The following is a 21912-nucleotide window of genomic DNA, read 5'->3' on the forward strand; positions in this document are numbered from 1 at the left end:
GAAACAGATGGAATGAACTCTTCCTTTTTTCTTATCTCTAGTGAGTGACAGAAGCATTCCATTACATGTATCTTTCCAAAGAACCAATTCTATTTCTCTTTCTCTCTTTCTGTCATTTCTTTCTCCTTTCACTCTTCTTTTTTTCTTCCTTCCTTCCATCCTTTCGTCCTTCCTTCCTTCTTTCCTTTTGAAGAAGCAGAATGACCTAGGTTATAACACGAATTTCTCCACAAATTATCATAGGGCAAAACTCTTATTTGAATTTAGAACACAGATATTGATCTTGGAGTAGGAAAGGCTAGAGAGTGGATCTAATATGATCCAACTTCAAACCTGGGAAAGTTAATTATTTCATAACCTGACATGAAGGGTTGGAGCCACTACTAGGAAGTATCTAAAGCCACATTTCCAAAACTTTTTAATGCCCAGCCATTTCTTTTGACATTATTAATTAGTATAGACTTGCACTGACAATACGCTTTGAACAAGATTCAAGGGTTCTACTAGTTTGCAAGTGTCTGTATTTTCTTTCTTTTTCTTTCTGACATTTCCACCATTCTTTTTCTTGCCACAAACCATAGAAATAGAGCTATAATTAGAATGGGGTGATTGGTGGGGAATACATACTCCTCTGGTATTTTGTTATCCCTCATTAGCTCTCACTTAGCTCTGAACTTGTAATGTCAGGTACAATTGTACCATTGTCCTGTTGGCCTTCTCCCTGGACATGTCTGTCTCAATGTCTCTACTGACCTTCTCTTTTCCCACACCACTCATGTTGTCCCAGAGCTTGTGAGTGAGTCAAGGGTTGATTGCCAACCATGTTGTAGCTATGGGCAGGGATGGGACAGACTCCAAAGGATAGATCAAACTTTCTTCTGGTATGGTGGGGAATGAAATTTCTTCCCTGTAATATGAAATGAAATTTCTTCTGCTCACAGAAAGTCTAAGGTGTGCATCTCTCTCCATTGTCCAACCAGAGGATGGCATCTCAGGATTTTGCCTCAACAGGGCTTTGTGTTTCAAGGTCTGTCTCCTCACCATCCATCTCAAAATGAATTTGCCTCATGAAATTCCTAGTTTATTTTAAAGCACTAATCTAGGATAGCATTGTCTCTTTCTTTTGAAATTCCTTTTTAATAATTACTTTATGTCTACTTACTGGATACATGTTCTATCTTGAGTCTAGAAACATGCCTTATTGAACTGAACTATGTCATGCCTCTCTAACTCCCCACAGCATCAAATACTTTCAAAATGTGGAGGATCAAGCTTTCAAATTAATCACATTAAGTGTTTTCCTGATCCATCATATTGAGATGTGTATTTTAAAAGAGGATCTCCTAGGGGCAGAGCCAAGAAGGCTGAGTAAAAGCCGGGGTTTTCTTGAGCTCTCCCCCAAATCCCTACAAATACCTGTAAAAATGACTCTAAACAAATTCTAGAGCTGCAGAACCCACAAAATGATGGAGTGAAATGTCTCCAGCCCAAGACAGCCTGGAAGGCCAACAGTAAGGGTCTATTGCACTGGGCTGGGAGCAGAGCACAGTCCAGCATGTTCCATGGACCATACTGGCACAGACAGAGCCAGAGCAGGACCCAGGGAATTGAATCACTGGCAGCTGTGACATTTTCTAGATGTTTTGGCCCACAAACACCAAAGACAGCATAGAAGGTCACTGGGGAAACTGTTGGACCTGGGTGAGAGAGAAGCATGGTCCAGCCCCAGTCATGGCAGCTAGGGCAGCAGTAGCAGTGATAATTACTTTCAGAGGTCCTAGCCCACAGACAGTGTGGGGATTGAGTGACTGATCAGAGGATGACTGCAGGGATCTCTTTGCTGGCACTGAGGAGGATTTTCTTGCTTTACCCTGCTTGGATCTGGGTTGAAGTCCTGGGTGGTGGTCCTGGAGTGAAGAGGAGAGCTGGTGTGGTGGAGCTCATGGTGCAGTGGAAGAGGGAACCCTCCTCACAGTTCCAAGACAGAAAAGAGTGCTCGTGGTCACTCACAGACGAGAGCACAGGCCAGGAAAGGGGTAAATACCTCTCCTTTGAGCATACCACCTTGGAAAAACTGAAAATTTACAAGATCCTAGGAGACTCTCTGAAAACAGCTGCACAAAACCCCTGAAATTTGGGACAGTACACTGCCCCTCCCCCACTGGAAGCAGAGTCCTATCTTGACAAAGAGTTGGAAAGACAAATTTTTGACTGGGGAAATGAGCAGATAGCATAAAAAACCCCTTCAGACTATAGAATCTTGTTTTGGTAACAAAGAAGATCAAAACATACAACCAGAAGAAGACAACAAAGTCAAAGTTCCTACATCTAAAGCCTCTAAGAAAAATATGAATTGGTCACAGGCCATGGAAGAACTCAAAAAGAATTTTGAATATCAAGTAAGAGAAGGAGAGGAAAAATTGGGAAGAGAAATGAATGATGCAAGACAATCATGAAAATGAGTCAGCTTGCTAAAGGAGACTCCCCCAAAATACTGAAGAAAATAGCATCTTAAAAAATAAACTAACCCAAATGGCAAAAGAGATCCAAAAAGCCAATGAGGCGAAGAATATCTTAAAAGGCAGAATTGAAAAGGCAAATGGAAAAAGAGTTCCAAAAGCTCACTGAAGAAAATAATTCATTCAAAATCAGAATAGAACAAATGGATGGGCAGCTAGGTGGTGCAGTGGATAGAGCAGCAGTGCAGGAGTCAGGAGGACTTGAGTTCAAATCTCACCTCAGATACTTGACACTCACTAGCTGTGTGACCTTGGGCAAATCACTCAACCCCAATTGCCTCATCCTGGGTCATCTCCAGTCATCCTGATGAATATCTGGTCACTGAATTCAGATGACTCTGGAGGAGAAGTGAAGCTGATGACCTGCACAGCCCTCACTCACTCAAAACAAAGTCAAGTGCAAGTCATGTCATTATTTCTCTGATGGTATGGTCTTCTTTGGCAACAAAGGACGAACACACAGAACAAATGGAAGCTAATGACTTTAAGAGAAATCACAAAAGTATAAAATAGAACTAGCAGAATGAAAAAAATAGAAGACAACATGAAATATCTCACTGGAAAAACCACTGACCTGGAAAATAGATCCAGGAGAGATAATTTAAAATTTACTGGACTACCTGAAAGCCATGATCATAAAAAGACCCTAGACATCATCTCTCAAGAAATTATCAAGGAAAACTGCCCTGATATTCTAGGATCAAAGGGTAAAATAGAAATTTAAAAAATCTACTGATCATCTCTTGAAAAAGATCCCAAAAGGAAAACTTAGAGAGATAGAGAGAGAGACAGAGAAAGAGAGAGACACAGAGACACAAAGACAGAGACAGACGGTACAGGGTGAGTTGAATATTAAGGGATGATATCTAAAAAATAAAATTAAAGGGTCAGAGAATATATTTTTGGGAGAAGGAAAAAGGGAGAGATAGAATGGGGTAAATTATCTTACATAAAAGAGACAAGAAAAAGCGTTTACAATGGAAGGGAAGAAAGGAGAGGTGAAAGGGAATGAGTGAACCTTACTCTCATAGAATTTGGCTTAAGGAGGGAATAACATAAATATTCAATTGGGTATCTTACCCTACAGGAAAGTAGGGAGAAGGGAATAAGGTGAGGGGATAATAGAAGGGAGGTTTGGGGGAGGGGGTAGTTGGAAGCAAACACTTTTGAATTTGGACATGGTCAAAGGAGAGGGATAAATAGTGGGTGGGATAGGATCAGGACAATATAGTTAGTCTTCCACATGACTATTATGGAAGTGTTTTGCATAACTATACATGTATAACCTATATTGAATTGCTTGCCTTCTCAATTGAGGTGGATGGGGAAGGAAGAAGGGGGTGAATTTGGAACTCAAAGTTTTGAAAATGAATGTTAAAAATTGTTTTTACATATAACTGGGAAATAAAATGTACAGGCAATGGGGCATGGAAATCTATCTTGCCTTACAAGAAGTGAGAGGAAGGGGGATAGAAGGGGGTTGATAGAAGGGAAGGCAGACTGGGTAAAGGGGTAATCAGAATGCAAGCCATCTTGGGGTGAGGGGAGGGGAGAGATGGGGAGAAAATTTGGAACTCAAAATCTTGTGGAAATGAATGCTGACTAAAAGAAATAAATTAATGCAAAAAAGGGCTACAAACCAATGAGAGACAGACACACACATACACACACACACACACACACACACACACACAGAGAGAGAGAGAGAGAGAGAGAGAGAGAGAGAGAGAGAGAGAGAGAGAGAGAGAGAGAGAGACTGGAGGCGGAAGGAAATGAAAAACAAGGAAAGAATGAAGGAGAGAGAAAATGAGGAAAGAAGCAGGAAAAGAGGAAGTGAGGAGAAAAGGAGAAAGAAAGGAAGGATTTTTTCTTTTAAGTTACAGGATAGGATATTGGATTTTAAAAATGGTCAATTCAAAAAAAGAAAAAGAGGATCTCTTTTAGAAGGCAACATTTGATTCCAAGGAATTTTCACTCCTGCCAGAATTCCTTTCTCCTAGAATGCTCCTGCCATCAAATCAGCCTGTTCTACTCATCATTCAGGACCCAGTTCAAAATATGTTTCTTCCATGAATCTTTCCCTGACACCTCCAGTAAGAAATGACTCATCCCTTCTATGAACTAACATAGCACTTCATATAACTTATTGCATTCTCACATTATGGCTTGTAATTTAGCCTTTTCTGAACACAGCTTGACCCTTAATGGCTTAAGTTTCACAGTCTCTTATAAGTGTCTTAAGACACTTATAATGTTTTATTTTTCACTCTTTATTAGGATTAACTTGGGATCCTACAAAGAGTATGTACTACTTTTATTTGTTCTGTATCATGTTATTCAGTTGCTATTTTAAACTTTTTCCTTTCCTCAAGATCCACTGTTAAGTTAGATAGCGTCACCTGCCATTTCATTTTAAAAATGTACGTTTTCAAAGTGAGGTCTCACAATTTCATCCCACTAATTTTTAAGATTCCTTACTGTCATTAGCTCTTTCCAGCAAAGTAAAGCACACTGTATAATGTGCTCTTCCAATGGCAAATCAATCAACTCACTTAGTAACTACATTAAAAGATCATATGACCTTCAATTGAAGAATGATTAAACAAGCTGTAGTATATGATTGTAAAGGAACATTATTGTGCTAGAAGAACTGACAAGTAGGATGATTTCAGAAAAACTTAGAAAGACTTAAATAATTGATGCATAGTGAAGTGAGCAGAACCAGGACAATGTTGTACACAGTAACAGCAATATTGTTCGATAAAGAACTGTGAATGACTTAGCTATTATCAGCAATATAATGATCCAAGATAATCCCAAAGGACTAATGATGAAGCATGCTATCTGTTTCCAGAGAAAGCCCTGACACTGTTTGAATACAGACTGAAGCATTCTATTTTTCACTTTCTTTCATTTTTTCTTTTTTTCAAGTCTTCTTGTACAAAATAACTAATATGGAAATATTTTACATAATTGTACAGGTATAATCTATATCTGATTGCTTACTGTCTCAGGGAGGAAAAAGGTTCAGAAGGAAGGGATAGAATTTGGAACCCCAAATTTTAAATAAAAATGTAAAAATAAAAAAGGAGAGAGAGATCTTAGTCTCCCCTTGCTACTGAAAATGACAGAGTTGGTGTCTTAGTGAAGATAAGGCTCCTGCAAATGGTCAGACTTTGTAAATTTCTGGGAAGATGCAAATAAGAATAGTGGTTATTGTCCTTCATTCTAGAAGAGGACCAGAATCACAATGCTTGTTGGGGTCAAGGTACAGTGTGCCTGACTGTTTCTGATCAGACTAATATGAGCTCAGAAGGCTCTATCTACCACAGATTGGGCACAAATAGTTGATATGAACGTTTGAAGTGGAGATGTATCTAAATGTACACATATCATGCTTTATTCTATGTGAGAATGAAACAGATGAGGTAGGAAGATAATCATATTGCTTTGTGGTATCAACTGATGCTGGGCATGCTTTTGAGAAACCATGACTGTCTCATTATCTATTAAATCACCATAGAAACATTTATAAAATGATTAAAAGACATAAGTGAAAATTTCTTCCAGGCTCAATTGGATTGGATGCCATATCCTATAGAAAGTCTTATCAGATCTCCCTCTGTATTGGTGCTTTCTTCCTCCTCAGATTATCTGGTATTGACACATCTATGAAAATGCTATCTTTCCCCCAATAGGATGCAAGTGTGCACTTTTTTTGGGTTTTTCTATCCCAAGGGCCTAGCATGGTGGCTCATCTATAAACTGTTGAATTAAATTTAATCTCAAATTAAATCACCAAGCTCTAGCTTGTCAAAATCCATTTGGACACTGACTGTGCTATGCAGTGTTTTAACTATTCCTCTTTTCTTAGCATCCTCCCCCTTGTATTGTCAATTTCATTTATTTATTTATTTCCAATCCTATCTTTTTTTTTTAATTAATTAATTTGTTTTCAGTTTTCTACAATCACTTCCATATATCTTAGATTTCCCCCCTCCCTGCCTCCCCGAGACAGTGTGCAATGTTATATAGGTTCTACACATACATTCTTATTAAATACATTTTCACTTTAGTCATATTGCATAGAAGAATTAAAATGAATGGGAGAAACCATGAAAGCAAAACAAAATATAACACAAGAGAAAATATTCTGCTTCATTCTGCATTCCAGTTCCATAGTTCTTTCTCTGGATGTGGAAGACATTTTGCTTCAAGAGTCCATTGGGGATTTTTTAGGTCCTTGCATTGCTGTGAAGGACTAAGTCTACCAGAAAAATTCCTCTCATGCTGTGGTTGTGGCTGTATACAAAGTTCTTCTGGTTCTGCTCCTTTCACTCAGCATCAGTTCATATAGGTCCTTCCAGACCTTTCTGAAGTCTTCCTGTTCATCATTTCTTATAGCACAATAGTATTCCATTACATTCATATACTACAACTTGTTCAGCCATGCCCCAATTGATAGGCATCCCCTTGATTTCCAGTTCTTGACCACCACAAAGAGAGCTGCTATAAATATTACTGTACATGTGGGAGCCTTTCCCATTTTTATGATCTCTTTGAGACACAGTCCTAGAAGTGATATTGCTGAGTCAAAGGGTATGCACATTTTTGTAGCCCGTTGGGCATAGTTCCACAGCTCCACCAATAATGAATGTGTTCCAGCTCTCCCACATCTTCTCCAAAATTTATCATCTTCTTGTTTTGTCATGTTAGCCACCCTGATAGGTGTGATATGGTACCTCAGAGTTGTTTTAATTTGCATCTCTCTAATCAATAGTGATTTAGAGCATTTTTTCATATGACTATAGATAGCTTTAATTTCATCCTCTGAAAACTCCCTGTTCAGATTTTTTGATGATTTATCAGTTGGGGAACATCATCAATTTTAATAAGCATTTAATTTATACTTTTGTCTACATCAAAAAAGAGACAACCCTAAATGGGACAAGATCAAGAAGAAATTTGGGATTACTCTACTGGGGACCACATTCCAAGTTCAAGTTGAACCACTGATGAGTACTCTTTATAGTCAATCATGCACCCAGTTCCAAATCCAGCAGCCTTTACATTGGCATAAGTGCTTTATTAATATAGGTAAATTATCTCTGTAGTATTCTCCTGATTTATCACGCTAATTACTATGTCACAAAAGGAAATTAGGTTAGCCTACATTTCCTGATAATGCTAGGAAAGAGATGTGTTACTTTGAATACACACACACACACACACACTATATACATATATTTTATATATATATATATATATATATATACACACACATATACATATATGTATATATATAAATTTATGGAATAAAACAAGCATTTCCATAACACAGTATAATAAAAGAGACGATTGTACATGAAACTACAGATCTACTATGTACAACTTGCTAGTCCTTTCAAACATACAATCAAATTATCATATAAATTTCTTTTTTTTCTTCCTTTTCACCCAGCCATGCCTTAGATGACTACTGTTCGATACATACTTATCAGTTCTTTTTCTGGATTCAGATAGTATCTTTCTTTATACATCCTTTATAGTTAATTTGTGTATTTATAATAGAAAAATGCATTATTTGTTCAAAGTCATTCTTAAAACACTATTGCTGTTACTGTATACAATGTTCTCTTGGTTGCACTCATTTTGCAAGTCTTTTCATGTTTTTCTAAAATCATTGTGCTCATCATTTTTTATAGCACAGTACTGTTCCATCATAATTGCATACCACAACTTGTTCAACCATTCCCCAATTGATGGGCATTCCTGCTATTTCGAGAACTACTATAAACATTTTAGAATATATGGGTTCTTTTGTGTTTTCCCTAATCATCTTTGGAAATAGACCAAGTAGAGGTATTGCTATCAAAGGGTATAAGCAGGTTAATAATTCTTTGGGTATAATTCCAAATTGCTTTCCAAAATGGTTGGACCATTTCACAATTCCAGCAACAATGAATTAGCGTCCCACTTTTTCCACACTACAACTTTTGCCACTTTTCCCTTCTCTCAGTAGCCAATCTGATAGGTATAAAATATCTCAATTTTTAAAATCTGCATTTCTCTAATCAATAATGATTTAGAGCATCTTTATTTGATCCTAAATTGTTTTGATTTCTTCATTGGAAAACTGCCTGTTTATATCCTTTGACCATTTATCTATTGAGCAATGACTCATTCTTATAGATTTAACAAAGTTCTTTATATATTTTAGAAATGAGACCTTTATCTGGTAAACTGCCTATAAAATTTCCCTCTCCTCCCAATTTTCTGCTGTCCTTCTGATCCTGGCTGTAGTTGTTTTATTTGTATAAACCCCTTTTAATTTAATATAATTGAGATCATCTAAACTAGTTTATATATTCAATGCCATCCTAATTAAATTACCAAAAACCATTTTATTGAGTTTAAAAAAATAACAAAATTTATTCAGAAAAACAAAAAGTCAGGAATATCAAAGAAAATAATGAAAAAAATATAAAGGAAAGAGGTTTAGCAGTAACAGATCTTAAAATGTATTACAAGGCAGTAATTATCAAAACTATTTATTACTGGCTGAGAAATAGAAAGGCATATCAATGGAATAGAGTAAATATACAATTTACAGCAGCCCATAAATATCATAACCTTGTATTTGACAAGTGTAAAGACTTAAGATTTTGGGACAAGTATTCATTATTTGCTAAAAAATATTATTGGGAAAACTGGAAAGCAAGATAGCAGAAATTGGGCATATATATATGTGTGTGTGTGCATATATGTGAGTATATATATGTGTGTGTGCATATATGTGTGTATATATATGTGTGTATATATATTTGTATATATAAATACATGATATACAAACTTATGTGTTGCTTTGGAAATTTAAGAATGTATTATGAGCTTTTGAAGGGACTATTACAATGTTAGCTAGATATTCATGTTCTGTGAGTGTCAGGTATGGGTTGGAGGTAGGTAGAAAAAATTATTGTAGCCATGAAAAGTCAGGGAAAGAAGAGAGGAAGAACATGAAGGAGTCATAATGGCAAATCTGGAGTACAATTGTGATTTTCAGATACTCCAAGAAAAAAGGAAGACAAATCAAAAACATTGTAGTCTAATAGAAAGAACACTGGGTGTTGGAATTGGAAGATTTGGTTTGAAGCTCAGACTCCTACACTTATCTAGTTGTGTGATCCTGGAGAAAATTACGATAAATTGTAACAACTTTTAGCTAGAAAAGACCTTCATGATAATCTAGCACAAATATTAATCTCTTTGTGCCTCAATTTCTTCATCCACACAGGGTAATTATGAGAAAAGTACTTTGTGATTCAAGATAAAGACCCAATAATGGTAAGGCATTGGTAATAAAACGTTTATATAGTAACTTAAAAGTTTGCAAATTGCTTTACATTTGATCCTTTCATTAACCATGTGAAGCCATTATTGTCCCCATGTTATGAACGACAAAACTGATACTAAGAGAGCTTAAGTTAATCAATCAATGAAGGAACATTGATTAAATATTTAGTGTGTCTCATATTGTACTAAGTATTGAGAATTAAAAAAAACAACCCAAACACAGAAGAAGAACAATAGTCCCTACCCTCAAGGAACTCAAATTCCAAAGGAGAAACAACTGACTGGTAAATTGGTTCACATAAGTTAAATAGATAGTAGGTGAAAAGAAGCCTTGATAGGGAAGACCCAGGGCTGAGAGGGGGATCCAAGAAACCTCTCCTATGGAAAGTAGCACTTCAAAGGGGTTTGATTCTAGGAGGTGGAGGTGAAGACAGAACATTCCAGGAATGAGGAACAGTGAAAAGCAAAGGTACAGAGATGGGAGATTGTGAGGAATAATGAGCAGATAAATGTGGCTACACTACAGAATTCATGGAAAGGAATAATATGTAAGAAGACCGGAACAGTAGAAAGGGGCCAAGTTGTGAAAACCTACAAATGAAAAGCAAAAGTTTATACTTGATGAAAGAGATAGAACACTGGACTTGGGTCAGAAAAAAAAACAAAACAACTTAGTTCCCATACTGGTTCAGATATTTCCTTAGCATATGACCTTGGGCAAGTCACTTAATCTTTCTCAGATTCAGTTTACCCATCTGTAACAAGGGAATAATAATAGCACTTATATGGTAGATGGATAAAATGAGCTAACCCATATAAAAATGCTTTGCAAATCTTAACCCAGAATATATATTCTATTTATTATTTTATCATCATCATCATCATCATTATATTTGATCTTAGATATTAATAGATAGACACTGGAATTTATAGGGTGGAGGGAGTGACAAGGTAGGAGATATCTATGTTTTAGGAAATCACTTTGGTATTGACACATCTGTGTTGAAGGGATTGGAGAGATGCTTGAGGTCAATAAGAAAACTATCGCAATAATTCAGGTGAGAGGTGATAAGGACTTGAACTAGGGTGGTGGTGGTGGTGTAAGTAGAAATAAGGAAACCACAAGAGAGATATTGTGAAAGTAAAAATGATAAGACTTGACAACAGATTAGATATATGAAGTAAGAAAGATTCAGGCATTATGGTTGACACTGAAGTTGTAAACCCAAGTACTTAGACTCATGGTAGTGGTAATAGTAAGGAAATTTAAAAGAGATATGAGTTTATCAGGGAAAGATAATGATTTTTTGTTTAGATATGTTGAGTTTGAGAAACCTATAACATTCAGTTCAAAATGTCCAATAGGCAATTGGTACTGAGTGACTGAAGTTCGGGAGAGATACAGAGACTGGATAAATTAATCTGGGAGTCATCTACATAATGATGACACCTTGAGAGTCTAGAAACTCAAGTGAAACAGTGTAGAGAGAAGCAGGCTCAGAACAGAACTTTGGGAACAGTTTCATTTAATGGCTATGACACAGGTGAAGTTCCAGCAAAGGAGACTGAGGAGGACTGAGGCAAGTAGGAGAAAAAATAGGAGATATCAGAGTAATGAAAATCTGGAGAGGAGAATGTATCCAGGAGAAAGAGGTGTTCAACAGTTTCCAAAGCTTCAGTGAAGTCAAGAAGGATGAGGACTGAGAAAAAAAAATTGCACTTGCCCATTAAGAGACTATATATAACTTTTGTGAGGTCATTTTCTGTTGAATAATGAAGTCAGAAACCACATTGTAGAGGTTTTGAAAAAGAGTGAGAAATTATAGACATATTGTTCAAGAAGTTTAGATGATGATTGATGGAGATGGTAAGGTCCAATGAGGTGTTTTTTTTTTAAAGGATGGGGAGACTCATGCTTATTTGTAGGCAGCAGAGAAGCAACTGGTAGAGGGAGAGCTTGAAGATTAAGAAGTCGGGATGACAATGGGGCCAATTTGCAAGAGAAGATGGAAGGGAGTGGGATCAAGAGTATATGTAGTTGGTCTTAGGAAGCAGAAGGGTCATCTCATCATCAGATATTGAAGTGAGGAAGGAGATGATGAGGAATGATGATATGAGATGAGGAGGACTGGAGAAAAAGGTCCCAGAAAATGTCTCACCTCAATTTTTATCAGTGAAGTCCAAATCTTCAGCAGAGTTGGTTGAGGAGAGAGATGCCATAGGAGGTTTGAGGAGAAAAGAAAAATTTTGAAAGAGCTTTTGTGTTGAGTGGGATAGAGAATGAATAAGGGAAGAGTTATAGAATTGGTTTGCTACAAGAGACAGCACAGTTGAGAGGGCTCACCTGCCTAGCTGTCTCTAAGCATAGAAACAAAAGTGGAAGATCTAGAGCTGAAGTTTAGCAAAGTATGATCTGTGGACAAAGGAAAATGGGATTCAGGAGTAGAGCTTTAGACCAAGTCGGACTGATTCACCAAGGGGTGGAAATTGGGAAGGGAAGTGAATGTAGCAGAGCCAGAGGGATAGGGAGATTGGAGGTCACTATGAGGATGCAAACTAGGGTGAGGAGGAGCAAACCTGAAGTTGTGGGGGTCCAGAAGCCAAGTGAGTTCCCAGAAGATGGTGTAGCTTGAGGCTTTTGCCAGGAGGACTAATAATATTCAGTCAGATGTCAGAATAGAATTCAATTTCTTGACACTTATCAGTGCTCTATCCACTATAAAAACTAGGAGAAAGAGGGGAGACAAATTTCAGCTCTCTCATTAGCTATGTCTATGACCTTTGGACAAGTCGTCTATTTCCTCTTGGTCTTAGTTTCATCTGACCTTTGAGGCCTTTACAAATTTGTAATTCTAAAATACTCTGATCCTGAGATCTGTTCTTAATGAAGCCATGAAAGCCTCTCCTTTCTACATGTTAATTAACTACCTCTTTAATAATTTAAGAATTTTTTCCAGGAAACAAAGTTAAGGTCATTGACCTATAAGCAGCCAGCTGATGCTCTTGCTAGGACTGCTGGACCTAGAGTCAAGAAGTCAATAAGATCTGACTTAAAATTTGGTTTCTTATACCTATTAGCTGTGTCATCTTAGACAAATCAATTAACCTCTGCTTGCCTCAGTTTCTTCAACTATAAAATGAGGATAATAACAGCATCTACCTCAAAAAGGTTTTGAAATGATCAAAAAGATTATATCTGTAAAGTTCTTAACATAGTGCCTGGCACATAATAGGTGATAAATAAATGTTTATTCCCTTTTCTCCTATAGTTTAGAGCTTTATCGATAATTTTATTTATAAATAAATCTTCATTTATTTATCTTCTATCTTTATTTTACACCTGAGAAAACTGTCAGGTATTCCTGACTCTAGGCCCAGTACAACCTAACTGCTCTAGACATCAGTTCTTATTATCGCATACAGTTATAGACAATCACTTTATTTGTTGCTTAGCACTTTGGGGAAAGATTCATTTTGGTCTTTTGTTTGTAATACCTTTCCAGAGGCAGTTTGGTGCAGTTTTGTAAAGGGGATTATATCTGGAGTGTGGGAACCTAGAATTGAATCCTCTCTGCTGCTTACTTACTGGCATGATCTTTGGTAAATTATTCATCCTTTCTGGTCTTTAGTTTCCTCATCTGTAAAATGAACAGGTTAGAATAGTTGACTATTAATATATCTTCTATTTCTATGATCCTTGTTCATCTGTTTGAGTGCTTTGATGGGTCCACCAATTAAAAAAAGTTGTCAGTATGTGATGTTCCTTCCTTACCCACTCTCTGGTCAATCCTAACTAGATTTTTGCCACCACCACTCTTCTGAAACTCTCTTCCACAAATTCACCAGTGATACCCTAATTGACAAATTCAGTGATTTTATAATGCTCATTCTTTTTGACTTATCTTCAACTTTTGACTATACTGGTCACCTGTTCTTACTGGATACTCTGTACTGGCCTGTCTGGTACTCTATTGCGTACCATTGCACAGGCTCTTTCTTTGAAATGCATTCCCTTCTTCCAGTCTTTTGGAATCCTGGATTTCCTTCAAGACTCACTGTCAGTGCAACCTTCTATATGAAGCCCCTCTTGATCCCCTGTCTCCTAGTTTCCTTCCTCCCATAAATAACTTGTATTCACTCTGTATGTAATATTTATGTACTTTAATATAAAGGCTCTCCCATTAGGATAGAAGCTCCTCAGAGGCAGGGATTACTTCCATTTTAATTTTGTGTCCTTATTCTTCCTGGCACATAGTGAGTACTAGCCTGCCCTGGTGAAATAACCTCCAGACTGTTAGGATCTAAGTCTCTGTGCCTCCATCCTCTCAGCCTACAGTCTATTTTCATAGCACTGCTACAAATAACCTTTGATACATACAAGTAATGTCTACTAGAAAGTCTTAAATGGCTTTTTACTATGCTGAGTAAAGCTCAAAATCCTCTTCCTAGCATTCAAGAAGATATATGACCCCAAACTACTTATCTCACATTACTCCCCTCTACACATTCTATAATCTGGTCAACCTTGGTTGTCCTTTGCCCCCTATATACTGACTGTATTCTCAGCTCTCCATGTCTTTGTCCACACTATTCCATAGGCATGCCTAGCTTTCCCACTTCATTCATTTATTCATTCACCTAAAATTTTATTAAGCACCTGATATAAGCTGGGCTGGGTATACAAAGACTGAAATGTAAAGAGTCCTTTTTCTTAAGGAGTTTACATTCTAGTACTTACCTTCACATGTTGAAGCCCAGTTCAAATGCTACCTCCTCCAGGAAGCTTTCTTATTCACCTAAGTTAACAACAATCATCCCTTCAAACATCTGGTTTTGTAACTTTTCTTATCATGTAATATTGTGTATTGTAGCTCTCTGTGTTGTGTCTCATTCTTACATGAGACTGTCATTTCCTGGAGGGCAGGATCCTTGACATCTAAATATTTTCTCTCTTTCACAGCCTAGTATAATATGCAAACAGTAGACTTTCATTTATTTATTTTTGTATATTCCTCTGCACTGGGTCTTATATGCTCAGTGAGTCTCAAGGGTTTGGAAGGCTGCTGAGAAGAGAAGAGCTCTGGCTAAAAAATGTGTCTTTATTTAGCTTTCTTGCTGGCTGATAGTTCTGCTGTTTTCCTCTTCTGTGTGTAGGTCTTGGTACATCTGGGGCCCTTGGTATCAGGGTGGGCAGCAGATTGAGCAGAACGGAGGCACACAGCCTTGCCCTCCAACAAAAACAGAATAGCAGAATAGCCCTGATGCCAGACCGGGAGCTTGGGACTGAACAAGGTGCTGCAGGAAAATCAGTGGGTGTTAAGGTGCGGGTTGTTTCCCCAGTAGAGCCTGAGGTTTTGTCCACCTTGGGTGACTTAAGTAGTTCTTCCTGTGCACTCGGGAGTACTGCCTGGCCAAGTGAAAAGACAGCCTGAGATAAGTCAGCTTTTCGACCACAATTGACATCCCCAGAGGGAACGGGGCTGGAAGGGCGGTTATGAGGTGAGAATGAGACGGGAGGAGTGGTGTGAGAGAAGACGAAAGGACGCGCTTTGGGAGCCAGGGAAGCAGCTAGCGAGAGCAGGCTGCTTTGCCACCTGCGTGCGCTCTCCTCACACAGCGAGGCCAGTGACTGGAGTCTTTGTCACGCGAGTTACTGGGTAGTTCTCGCCTTCCGTTGCTGTCATGGACATTTAAAAGGCCGAGAGAACGAGGCACTTCGAGACAGCCGTCTGGGAGGGGGCTGGGGGAATTGGCTAGGTCAGACATGCATCAGCAGAAGATGCTAATGTAGCCTTCCACTTTCGGGGACTGCCAGACCTCGGTGGCATCTCATAGCTTTTCGGGTCTTCGTTTCTCTTCCTGCTTCTCTCTGGCATACTCCTCTGGTACCTGGGTTCTCTCTCAGACAATCGCAACCTTTACCTAAGCCCTAAGCTTGCCCCCATCCCCAAGCCGCAGTGCCCAGACCGCAGCAGGTGAGGGAGGGAAATGGAAAAAAAAAAAGCGAAGGGCGCAAACACCAGGGTGGGTAATAAGGCGGGGGATAATAAAAAGGAGAAGGACCTGGAAGAGGACGAGGACGAGGACGAAGGGGAGGACAAGGAGAATTTGAACAAGGAGGAGGAGAAGGAAGTGCCGCAGACGTTAGGCAGGCCAGGTAAGGAGGGCTGCTGACCTTGGATCCCTGGGCCTGTCCTTTTCCTATCGACACCCTGACCCCTTTACTGCCATCATGCTGCCTCAGGTGGGGGCAAAGGAGGAAGAACCTATATAATTTAGGGAACAGAAGAATTTTTCCTTCCCAATCTTGGCAGTGAGGGGTGGAGGAAAGAGAAAAGTGCCGCTATAGAAAACGGGTCTGAGAAAATAAAATATCCTTCTATACTCGACATGAAACTGTTGCATTAAGTCTGTTCTCTGGAGGAATTTCAGGGAGCATATTAGCATGCTTTCTCCTTAGGTTGGATACCCAAGAAACTGCTTTATTCAACTGTGGGTGGCGGCAGCTTCATTTTAATCTTAGTGATAGCAGTCAGCATTAGTAAACACGGTAAGTGACCCATCCCTCTTTTATTCTCCACTGAGTCCCCAGGCTGTGAGATCATAGCTCTCACCTTCTCATTCTTTGGACACTTTAAGCCCCAGGGTCAGGAAGGGTTCTTCCCAAAGAACTTCAAACAGAAGAAGGACCTTGAACTGAGCTACCTTGCAAATTCAACCTATCACCACCACTGGAAGGAAAGAGAGATAGTAAATGTGATTGACGATGCAAAACTTACCATCTAAAGGATTATTAACTTTCCCATATTTCCTGTCCTTTAGGATGCTTCTGTCACCTGTGAGAAATGGTGCACCAATGAATGTTCTGTGCTGTGTTTTCAATATTCATTCAACTATATGGAAAGACAGAGTGGTGTAGTACCAGAGTTCTCAAACATTTTTGATCTCAGTACCCCTTTACACCATCAAAAATTATTGAGCACCACTCAAAGAGCTTTGGTTTATTCAGGTTATAGCCCTCAATGTTTACTTTATCTAAAATTAAAATGTTTTACTATTATTATGAAAATAGTTTGATCTTAGGGACTTCCTTAAAGGGGTCTTGGAAACCCTCAATGGTCCCTGTACCACACTTTTGAGAACCACTGGTATAGTGGATAAAGGTATAGTAGATAGAGAGCAGGCCTTGAAGTCCTGAACACATAGGTTCACATCCCAGCTTTGACACAAATCGGCTGTTTAGCTATGGGTAAGTCATTTAACTGCTTTGGTAGGGGGTTACTTTTCACTGGGAAAATCAAATTACAGGTTAAAATATTCTCATCTTCCCTCCCCACCAAAAAGAAAAAGTAAAAAATATGTATTAGTGTGGGAGACAATGTCCTACAGTTGGGTACAGAGCTAGTCTCAAAGTCAGGAAGAGCTGGATTTCAGTTCCTCCTCTGACATACCCTAGCTAGCAAGTATTCTAGACAGCTATCAAAGGCTTTAAGGTTGCAGTGAGGTGCCAATCTTCGTTGGAAGTGAGAGCTTTCTTATTTGGGAGTTCTCTCTCCTAATGAAATCACAGTACTTTTCCATTTCCTATATACTCCCTTTAGTGCTAATTTATTTCAGCATGAACTAATGTCTCTCAGATTCTGTTTTAATGTTTATGTGAAATGAAAGGGAACTGGGAATGCAGACCATCACTAAGGTTGGGTGAAGATGCCTGAGGGGCATCCTAACCCCACATTCACTTCATTGTATCACTGTCTCAATTCTAGTTGGAAAAAGTACAAATGTAGTGTCTGAAGACAAGCTCTGCATGGATCACTCCCCACGGTGTCCAGAAGACTGGTTCAGAGCTTTTCGTAAATGCTACTACCTATCAACGGATCAAAATTCCTGGAATGCCAGTCAGAAAACGTGTAGGTCTCTTGGTGCTAATCTGGCTATATTTACAACCGCAGAGGAAATGGTGAGGAATCTTTTTTAGAGCTATAGTTGAATATTCGTCTTATCCTCTCATCTCTAGCCTTCCCATTATGGTGATGAAACATAGAATCAGACCATTAGCATTTGAAAGAGATTGTGTAAGCCAATAACTTTATTTTACAAATGGGGGAACAGGTCTCTACATAACCTTGGGAGTTGGGTTGGCCTCTTTAGATCAACTCCTTCCTTCCCCCAGGTGAATCATCCTGACAAAGAGACTAAATAAGGAGACCCTGTGCCTATCACTAATACACAACATAATATATGGCATAACAAATCTTGGCACAGGAATTCTAGGCAAAGTTGGAAGTTAGTGATCTGACTTGGCAGCAATCTGTGGTTCAGAGAGAGAATAGGATACAGAAGGAGAAATGAACTTAGGTGGGAGGGATGGGGGTTGGAGAATTAGATGTCACAGCCAGCTATGCTTTGTGAAAGGAATTCCTGAGGAAACGTATTGGATCTCCTACCTACTGGGTTGGACTAATTAATGACAAGGGAACCTCATCCTGGACGTGGGTAGATGGAACTTCACCCTCCAGTTGGTGAGTCCTGAGATGTCTTTTCATTTATTCATAATTGATAAGAGAAACACCCTATTTCTTTATCACCAACTCACTGGCTGCCAATCTAGAAGGATGTGTTCTCTAAAACTATCAAGTTTAGAGATGGGTTACAATTTACATCAGTGCAAGGTGTTCCAAATTATGGGTCTATGATGGTGTTGCAAAGTACATAATACTGATAACTACATTTATCTTTTCCTCATCAAATATTTTTAATTTTGGTTACTGCAGTATCTTCCCCTGGCCCTATTTGAAAAAAAAAACTCAATTTTATAGAAAGAATTAGAGAATGGGGAAAAACAGAATTCCCTTAGCAAAAACTTAATGTTTTTTTCGGTCAGATTGTTTGGTTTTCATTTGTTCATCTCACTTTACTGATCTATTCTTGATTTGAAAGTTTAATTTAAAAAAGAACAAAATATTTCCAGAGGAGCTCACTAATCTTAAATCAAATGAATCATTTTCCAAAACTAAACCTTCACCCCATCCATTATCAATTTTTTTCCAAAGAAGGTTTAGTTTGTCAGGTTTCCATTTTACTTGGTATTTTTAAACAGGAAGCCTTTCTTAATTTCAGAGAATACTCAGAGTACTATTTTAAGGCATTTACAGTTTGAAGGTCAGTTGATAATGTTTGAAAAGTGTTACATAAGCACAACACTGACAGGTTCATTTTTGCATTTACTGCTTCCTTGTTGAATTTTTCTCAATTCATTCTATTGTAGCACTGAAAACAATATATCCAATTTTTATAGCAACAATTGGAAAAACTGGCAAAGCAGAGTTTCCTTTGCAAAGACTAACTATACAGATAACCCTTGCTGGATAGAACATTTCAGTTCAGAAAAGTAGAAAATAGTGGTGGTCTTGTAATATTAGGAAATAGGTATTCAGAGATGGGTATTCATGGAGCTGCTGCTTGCAGTGATCCATTATGCATATCCTGGTTTTTGATGACATATGGAGAAAGTTCTGATCCACTTCTGATCTCCCTGGACTTTAGTATTCTATGAGGTACTCTCTGAGTTTTTCTATCTAAGATCTCACTGGTTATATAATTTGTCCCCAAAGTAATTGATTTATAGTCCCTAGCAATTTGGGACACTAGAACCCTTTCCTGAACATACTTGACATATAATGTTTGATTTAAAATTTTATAATCACAAAGTATTTTATACACATTCTCTTCTTTTATCCTCACTGAAGCTCAGAGAGAGATTTAAGAGAGCTTAAGTAATTTGCTACACCCAGCTCTATGACAAGTGACAAAGCAAGGATTCTTTATGCTTCATCATGTCATAGACATTAAATTCCATGGGAATTTAAGGGACTTATAGGTTAAGGTGACCATTCAGGTGGGATTTTGAAGCACAATCATTGAACAGAGTCCAAAGGCTAGGGGTGGGTGAGAGGTGAGGGGAAGAGAGAAATCTGTCGGTCTCATCTTACCTAGCCATACAGCTTGACACATGATTTTATTCCTATCCCACAATAACCAGTTGAATATCCAGTCACTTTACTTTATACTGTGAGAGATTCTGAGGATAAACTCCATCCTCATTCTTGCTGCTGGAGCCAAGCCATTGAAGGACTCACCTCTCTATTCTGTTCCAGGCTGCAGATTGAAGGAGCTGGTTGTGCTCGTTTATCCCAAGGAGGCATTTCTAGTGACAGTTGTATGTCTTCTAGAAACTACATATGCAATAAAGAAGACAAATGTGGCTAAAGAAAGAGTGGCATTCATATCAAAGGAGTATGGCATTTAAAGAAAATTTAGGTTTTTCTTGGTGCACACGGTGACATACAATGGACACTTTCCTTCATCTCAAAAACTTTATGATGTAAATATATATGTGAGAAATTTGGGGTTTCCTTTGTTTCATGTTATTTTTTTATACAGTACCATGTGTGGTGATGGAAAGGGGCAAGGGAGTGGAAAGGTGCCTCTTACTCTCTCTTGTGGCTTGTCTTATGGTTGAGAGACAAGAGAATGGGCCCGGGGTGGGGGTGGGGGAGTAGGGGATTATGAATGGCTATGGGAGTACACAGCCTGTCCAAGAAGGCCAAACCTAGTATCATGGACAGATTATGAAATAATTCATCCTCTTTCCTGAGGCTAAAAGTTAAGACCTATAAGCCAGTCCCATGAAAGAGAGGCCATTCATAAGCATAGTGAGGTGACATCTATAACCAGGACGGGGGGGGCATTTGAAACAGCTATATCTATACCATTTTCATTACACCCCAAACCTAAAGGATGGTCCAGATGTGACTAGTAAATACTATGTGGCAAAGTCTAGTGAACAGCCTTAATTAGGCTAATGAGAAGGTGAAAAGACCAACTTCCTCTGGTCAAAGTTTAAATCGTCTTTGAAGTGGGAGAAGCCTTCAAATGTGATCTGGTTTAACTCTAATCTAAAGCATGAATCTTCTCAACATTATTGCCCTGACAGCGTCTTAACTTCCTTTCATTTTGCTGCTTTTGTTTCCATAGTCTTTAGTTTAAAAATAATAATAATAAATGCCTTATTTTGTACCATTCTTGAATTGTTTGTTTTTTAAAAAATTTTCTTCATTGTTGCATAAAGGAGGGCTGTCATGTGTCCCACCACTATGACAATTATGACAAAATGTTCATATTCTAATGAGTCCTGAAATGTTAAAAAAAAAAAACAAACCTTCTCCCTGTACCTTAAACCATCACCTAAAGAAATCTAGAAACTAGTTAACATTGTTAAATATGTATTTATATGTGTTAAATCTATATCTAAGAGCCAAATGACTTTTATAGGCAGACTATTCCATTCTTCAAGAACCTGGGACCTGTGAATTTAAAATATATCTCACTACCTATATTTTAATATAACTGATTTCTTTTGTAGTGCTATGCATTTTATTTTATGCATCTGAAAGCATGATCCTGAGAAGTGAGCCATAGGCTTCACCAGACTTCCAAAGGGTTCCATGACACAAATAAAAAAAGTTAAGAATCTTCCATTCTAGAAGGCATAAAAAAGAATCTATGAGCTGTGATGTATGGCCTGTCAACACCAATCAAGTTTCCCATAAGTAACAGAATGCACTTGTTCTGATGGGAATAGCTGAAGCATGGTAGTATCTTCTTAGCTAGGGAAAAAAAATCAGAGATACCAGCAAGTACCTTATCTTCCTATGGACATCTCAAGAAGCCATTGCAAAGAGAGGACAAAGCAAGTAATCAATGAAATAAGCTAAAAAAAAAAAAAGCAAGCTGACTTTTTTCTAAACATCTTGAAGCAACAAATGTTCGAGGAACAAATTATTTAGCAAAAATGTATGTATGGACGTATCAGAAACCATATTTTGCTTTATAAATATCACATTTAGACTCATAAGGTCCTAGAACTAGAAAATTCTGATGTTAATTAAACTTAATTAACTTAAATTTAATTATTTTAATAAAAATTTATTTTAGGAAACAGAATTTGTGATATTTCTTAGGCAATCAAAAATATTTA

At 38.0% G+C, this 21912-nt stretch overlaps 1 protein-coding gene across 2 annotated transcripts; it reads left to right on the forward strand.

Annotated features, from left to right (window-relative positions):
• The first annotated feature begins 13508 nt into the window (after positions 1–13508).
• On the forward strand, positions 13509–20956 carry LOC140533777 (C-type lectin domain family 2 member B-like). 2 transcript variants are annotated; one of them, XM_072653959.1, is made up of 5 exons: positions 13513–16029; positions 16333–16422; positions 17639–17832; positions 18288–18394; positions 20030–20956. In XM_072653959.1, exons 1-5 carry the CDS (start codon positions 15861–15863, stop codon positions 20139–20141), a joined length of 672 nt encoding a protein of 223 aa, XP_072510060.1. In that variant the 5' UTR covers positions 13513–15860; the 3' UTR covers positions 20142–20956. The 2 variants fall into 2 exon arrangements, with proteins under 2 accessions (XP_072510061.1, XP_072510060.1); XM_072653960.1 differs by lacking the exon at positions 16333–16422 and having other exon boundaries at positions 13509–16029.
• Positions 20957–21912: the final 956 nt, after the last annotated feature.

This window comes from Notamacropus eugenii, chromosome 3, assembly GCF_028372415.1.
Source record: "Notamacropus eugenii isolate mMacEug1 chromosome 3, mMacEug1.pri_v2, whole genome shotgun sequence".
Lineage (NCBI taxonomy): Eukaryota > Metazoa > Chordata > Mammalia > Diprotodontia > Macropodidae > Notamacropus > Notamacropus eugenii.